The sequence below is a fragment of the Tauraco erythrolophus genome, chromosome 27 (assembly GCF_009769465.1).
Source record: "Tauraco erythrolophus isolate bTauEry1 chromosome 27, bTauEry1.pri, whole genome shotgun sequence".
Classification (NCBI taxonomy): Eukaryota; Metazoa; Chordata; class Aves; order Musophagiformes; family Musophagidae; genus Tauraco; species Tauraco erythrolophus.
This window is the reverse complement of record NC_141491.1, coordinates 1,265,722-1,271,710: the sequence shown is the minus strand read 5'-3', so window position 1 is coordinate 1,271,710 and position 5,989 is coordinate 1,265,722. Positions and strand designations below refer to the sequence as shown.

At 52.5% G+C, this 5,989-nt stretch overlaps 2 protein-coding genes across 2 annotated transcripts; both read right to left on the bottom strand.

Annotated features, from left to right (window-relative positions):
- Positions 1 to 263: 263 nt before the first annotated feature.
- C27H1orf74 (chromosome 27 C1orf74 homolog) lies at positions 264 to 1,064 on the bottom strand. The gene has a single exon (XM_086627431.1). It carries the CDS (start codon positions 1,059 to 1,061, stop codon positions 264 to 266), a length of 798 nt encoding a protein of 265 aa, XP_086483557.1. The 5' UTR covers positions 1,062 to 1,064.
- Positions 1,065 to 1,549: 485 nt separating this feature from the next.
- Positions 1,550 to 5,449, bottom strand: IRF6 (interferon regulatory factor 6). Its single transcript, XM_009983963.2, has 7 exons — positions 5,276 to 5,449; positions 4,181 to 4,385; positions 3,611 to 3,733; positions 3,361 to 3,507; positions 2,752 to 3,144; positions 2,218 to 2,336; positions 1,550 to 1,771 (listed from the first exon to the last, which is right to left on the bottom strand). The coding sequence occupies exons 1-7, from the start codon at positions 5,447 to 5,449 to the stop codon at positions 1,550 to 1,552; spliced, it is 1,383 nt and encodes a 460-aa protein (XP_009982265.2).
- Positions 5,450 to 5,989: the final 540 nt, after the last annotated feature.

The window sequence follows — 5,989 nt, the reverse complement described above, 5'->3', positions numbered from 1 at the left end:
AATAAATATACCCTGACTTTCCAGGGCACACTCCGCAGTCAGCAGAGCAGCTGTGAGTGTGCACATCCACACGCTGGTCTTTTGGGAAATACAACCATTTGCAACCAGCCCACGAGGTCTGAGTCCCGGGATTGTCACAATTCAGCCTTTGGCACACAGAGACCAGTCGAGAGCCTCAGTCGGCCGCGCGCACGGGAAGCGGATCTCTTGCCGTGGTCCACGACGCAAGTGAGAAACAGGCCAAAAAGTCCCAAGTTTGTGTTTTACAACGCAACTGCTGGGAGAGACACCACCTCGCTGGACACGCTCAGATCCACGAAGTCCCTCTGCGCGCCGAAGGCCGCCCGCAGCTCGTCGCACCAGACGTCCAGCACCGCCTTCAGCTCCGCGCAGAGGCTCTCCGGGATGCTGAAGGAGTAGATCCGGATGCTCAGCCCATCCTTTATCCTGCGGCAGGAGGCCCGCACCGTGAACACCCTCAGCGGCGTGAGCGCCAGGCAGTTCTCAGCACCGTCCTCCACGGAGAAGGTGTACGCCGCTGGGTACCCCAGCAGCACCCCCACCACGGTGCAGAGGTTCCAGCCCGCGGGGACGACCTCGCTGCAAGACACGGTGTCGGTGGCCTCGGCAGTCTCGAGGTGGGCGAGGAGGGCGGCGAGGTGGCTCCTGATGGCCTCTGCCTCCGCCGGCCCGCACAGAGCCGCGCACCGCCGCCGCGCCGAGACATCCACGAAGGGAGCGGGGCGGGCGCGCAGCGCATCCTCCAACCTCCGCCGGGCGAGCGGCGGGTGCAGCAGCAGCACCGACCCCCCCGCCAAAAGCACGTGGAGGCGCGGCGGGACCACCCCGACCTCCCCCAACCGGGCCACGTACCGCCGCAGCTCGGCGGGGCCCGCCGCGCCGCAATCGTACAGCAGCGCCGGTTTCAGCCCCGCCGCCACCGCCAGCACCTCCCCGGCCAGCTGCAGGGCACGGCCCGCCGGGAATCGCCCGGTGCCCAGCTCCTCCCGTGCCGCCGCCACCAGCCGCGGCACCGACAGGGAGCTGCCCGCCGGGGCCATGGATGCGGAGCGGGGACGGGAAGCGGTTCCGTCCGGAAAAGCCGCTCGGTTCCGCCGCGCCCGGACCCGCCCGGGAAGGGCGCTCCGCCCCTCCGGGGCGGAGCGCCCTTCCCGGGCGGGTCCGGGCGTCAGCGACCTCATCGAGAAATCAAACTAGACAAGGTGATAGGCACCAGGCAGTTTTAAAGAGATCACAGATAGTTTCCACCCCCCCGCCTCTAATTATATACAATTTATCAATACTGGATTAAAAAAAACGCCAACAATTGAAAAACATCATTTATACAGACCAGTGTATAAATGGAGCTAGAAGTATTCCCGCAATCCCCCCTCATTTTAAACACTTCCAAAAGAAAAGCACGGCAGACTCGTGTGTTTTAAATCAGGCAGCCAGATTTACAGACTTTATTCAGATTTGGGCAAGGCACTCCTGAAGAAATACTTTTCTGTATGTACAACGTAAAAGCGGGGGGCGAAGCGAAGCGTCTTCACTGGGCGGGCAGCGGCGGTGCCAGGTGCATGGCGGGGGCTGGCACGGGCCACCCCTCCTGGTGGTTCTGCAGCAGGCGGTACAGCTGCTTCAGGTGAGCCACGATGTTGTCCTTGATGTCCGGCGTGGAGATCTGCAGCCGCACGCTGCCGCTGTCAAAGGAGCGGGCGAAGTCACCAGAAAACATTTCGTAGATCATCCGGGCCACAACTGGAATGACCTGTTTAAGAAGAAGTCAGTTTTTTAGCATAATGGTCACGCAGTATATCCCTGTATATCTGGTTGCCCAGAGAAATTGTGGCTGCCCCATCCCTGGAAGTGTTCAAGGTCAGGTTGGATGAGGCTTTGGACAACCTGGTGTAGTGGAGGGTTTCCCTGCCCATGGCAGGGGGGTTGGAACAAGATGATCTTTGAGGTCCCTTCCAACTCAAACCATTCTATGATTTTGCAGGAATCCCCTGCCCTGGATGCAGTGGATGATTTCCACGTGAACCTAAAGTGCGCTCACAGGCTGATGCTATTTGGCACACGCAGCATTTGTATTTGCTGTAACAAACCCCACCAGCCCTGCTGGGGTTTCCTGCTGTCACTAACCACAACAGAGAAGGACGGGTCTCTGGTATCCGTCCTGGCTGGCATGTGTCACTTCAGAGCCTCAGCTCCTACCTGAACCACAATCAGCTTCCTCTCCCTGGGTTTTCCATCAGGCCATTCTTCTCCAAAACAGAAGTAGATCTCATAGGGTGGCTGCTTCTCAACTTGTCCCTTCTGATGGGCAATCAGCTCTAGGAAGAAAAGCAGAACGCTGCGGGGTTGTCCTCTTTCAGTTAGAAACACTCACCACATCTCAGCTCACTGTACCATCCCAGGTCTTACCCGCACGCCGTCCTTTGCCAGAGCCACCTCTTACACGTTCGCAATTACAGCTTATTTCTTGCACCCGGAAGAGCTTGATTTCACAGCACGGCCCCCCAATTTTTTTTCAGCATTAAATGAGTGCACATTCACTTCCTTCTGATGCACACCTGCTCCATGGTCCACTGAAGTCAGGGAAGCAGTGCACCCTACCCAGGCTCCACGCATGAGCAAGCTAACTGGTGCATCCGAGCTGAGCCCCAGTGCAGCCCACCCTTTCCAATAGCGCCACCAAGTGCCCAGACCAGTATCCAAAGCGATTTTCCAGAAGCAGAGGCTACCTACCGCTTAGGAACGTTTCCAGACAGAAGAGTTTGACTTTCTTCTGCCTCTCGATCAAATTAGGTGTGGTGGAGGAAGGCGCGCAGGGACCAGACCAGTACACCTTGCACTGGCAGAGCCGGACAGCGTAGATGGCATGGCCACTGACCTCCAGGATCAGTCCCCTGTCCATAACATCCAGCAGCCGACTTGTGAAGACCTTCTGCCTTTCGTTAGTGATTTGCTCTGTTCCGGGAAACTTTACTTGCTCCAAGCTAATAGGCCCGAAGAGCTCTTCCTGGTCTGGCATAGGACCCAGCTCTCCGTAGAAAAGTCTGCATCCCTGCGGGTTGCTCACAGTTGTTGTCGGTCCAGTCTCCTTTCCTCGATACTCAAACTTGATTTCTAGGTCTGTCACTGAGAGAGAAACTGTCAGTATGGTTCTTCCTGGACCTTCACGTGTACTGCATCAGCAGCAGAGACACACCATGCAGCCCACGCTACAGCCACAGGGGTGTTTAATCTACACACAGTTCTCCACGCTAACAAGCAAACAGTTACAGAGACAGAGTCAAAACACTTTTTTTTTTTTTGAAGTACAATGACAGAAGCACTACAAATCCATATACATACTTGGCAGCGAGCTGATCCAGAGCTCAGGGCTGCTGAAGAAGTCGTGCTGCAGCGCGGTTGGTGGCATTTCCATGTCTAGAGGTTCATTCTTTGGCCACACAGCTTCAGGGCTGCAGTTTTCTGCAGTGGCTGGAGCCATTGGAGAATCTACAAAAAGGAAACAATTCTTCAACAAATCAAGATTTAATTTCAAGCACGCACCAATTCACAAGCAAATACTTTCACTCATACTTTAGTCTATGCCACAAACCATTGATATTAAGAAATGGAAACGTCTCTTGAATAGGGACGTGCTGAGATTGATTCAATTCTTCCTCCTCCTCTTCATCAAGATCATTATCCTTTTCATCCCATGGAGCTGAGCCAGTGGAACCTGCAAACACACACATCCTTGTGAGCTGATCAGTGTGAAAGACTGCAATGCATTTCTTGAAAAAATAATGTCATCTTCATATTGGCTTTGCACAATATTGGAAATTTGTATTTTCTGAATAGTCTAAGTAAAAAAAAGAAGGAAAAAATCTGATCTGTATAACATAATATTTTCAGTTTAATGTATAAATCTAGAGAGCTAAGGATACAGAGAAACTATCACCGCATTGGACTGTTTAGCAGAAAACATGCAACTACACAGCTGTATTAATTTTAGTGCAGGTACAGTACGGTTCAAAGTCCTTTTAGATTTACACCGGGCTTATGCACGGCAGCTGCTTCCTGCTGCGCACACAGGCAGCTCGAGAGTTAACGCCGCGGAGGGAAAGGAACTGGAGTTGGACAAACGCCTGCTCAGGAAGCAGCCCTGTGCCAGCGAGGCCCTCACCTGGATTAATGATTGACCCCTGGGACTGCGGGATATCGCACACTTCATAAATCTTAATAGGATTCATGGGCACCTCCTTGGTGCCATCGTACATCAAATTAAATTCCCGGCTTTTGTTAAGAGCGCATCGGAGCTGGGCTTTCCACTTCGCAGGGTCTGGCTCATCGACTCCTTCCTGGTACTTTCCCGTTTCCACAGCCCAAGCCTGGGGACAAAGTACACAGTGCTCAGTCCAGCCCCCTCAACAGAGCAGCTTTTATCAGAAGTCAAACTTCCAAACAAACTCACTGTAAAATTGCAGAAGTCTTAACCACAGCTCTTGTAAAACCAACAGGAATTCCCGCTTTAATAGCTTTTCCCATTAAAAGAGGAGGTGGGGGGGATATTTAAATCCAGATTTCCAAAAACAATTAGCAGTTCTGAGCATGTCTCTTCATACAAGTTAAGAAAGTATAAATTGCACAGGATTGTGCACTGAGTTTTTCTAGGTGTCTCAGGGTCAATACCAAAAGTCTTTTTGACAGTGAGTCATACCCTGTGTAGGAGGAAAGAACTCGGTTAAAACGGCGTGGAAGAGCAGCCACAGACATCCAGCTGGCCCTCTCCCTCTCTCACCCCAAAATCAGACTATCAATCCAAGATCCCTGCAAAGCAGCAGCCAGAAATTCTTCAAAGGAGTGTAGGAGTTACAATGAATCCCTTGGGATAAGGATTTAGGGACAGCAGTGATGAGTACTGGAAGTTTGTGGTGGATCTCTGAAGGTTTCGGTATTTAATGGTTTGCTGCTAAGAACAAGCCAGCTACCACATCCTAAACGGAGCAGATAAAGCAAATAGCAACAACATTCCAGCGTCCATGCAATTTGACATCGTCAGGTCTTTGGTGGTCAGAAAGGGTTAAAGAACTCAACACCCTTTCAGGCAGTGCCAAGCTTGGCATCCAGGTGCACAAAGTGCCTTTTCTGAGGTCAAAGAAACAGGACAAGATGTGCCTGGAAACAGCTACCGAGATGCCTATCCAGCTCCTGGGCCAACAATTCAACCCTTTGTCTCTGTTTAAGAGCCGTGATATATCCAGACTCTCCCTTCCCTCACCTTGAAGATGGTGTTCTCCTCCTCGTGCTGCGGGCTGTGCCGAGTTGCGTGCTTCCAGGGGATCTGAAACCGCTTCGCCTCTCGGTTTAGCCAGGTGAGGCCAGGATACATACCACTATCCACCTGGGCTACCAGCCACGGCTTCAAGCGAACTCTCCGCGGGTGTAACGCCATTGTCTACAAAAGACCGGGATAATAGTGGACCAACTGCTAAAGGTTAGTTTACAAAAAAGTTAATTTGATGAAAAAGGACTCTATGCAGCGTTATCGCTATTGTTTGTTACGTTTCTGCACACTGAAACTACTAATTCAGATTCTTCTGCCAGGAGGGCGTTACAAGTGCATCACGGAGCGGGGACCGCAACCGTTAGGAGGACAACAACTCACCATCAAACATTCCCATAAGCAGAGACACCGTGTTATTTGTGCCAACCGAGCGCGCGGAGGGCGAGCCCGAATCAAACCTGGGCTGTAAACACTGCGCCGAGATAAAGCCCCAAACAAGCCAGAGCAAGAACAGGCAGCAGAATTTCAAAAGCCTCCACGTACAGCTCAGCGAAGGGGCCCAGCTGATCTGGTTCTTCAGTTGTGTCAGAGCTGCATCCAGGAAGGAGGAAAAACGGATATATCCCAAAGCAGAGGCTTTTGCCCTGGCTGAGGTAAGGGCAGAAGCATCAGGATGAAGCGGAGGGGACTTACAGAGACAGACGTTCC

Coding starts and splice junctions, on each gene's coding strand:
- C27H1orf74 (XM_086627431.1), bottom strand. CDS start 1,061: ATGGCCCCGGCGGGCAGCTCCCTGTCGGTGCCGCGGCTGGTGGCGGCG.
- IRF6 (XM_009983963.2), bottom strand. CDS start 5,449: ATGGCGTTACACCCGCGGAGAGTTCGCTTGAAGCCGTGGCTGGTAGCC. Junction 3,734..4,180: donor GGGGTCAATCATTAATCCAG/GTGAGGGCCTCG, acceptor GTGTGTTTGCAG/GTTCCACTGGCTCAGCTCCA. Junction 3,508..3,610: donor TCCATTTCTTAATATCAATG/GTTTGTGGCATA, acceptor TCCTTTTTGTAG/ATTCTCCAATGGCTCCAGCC.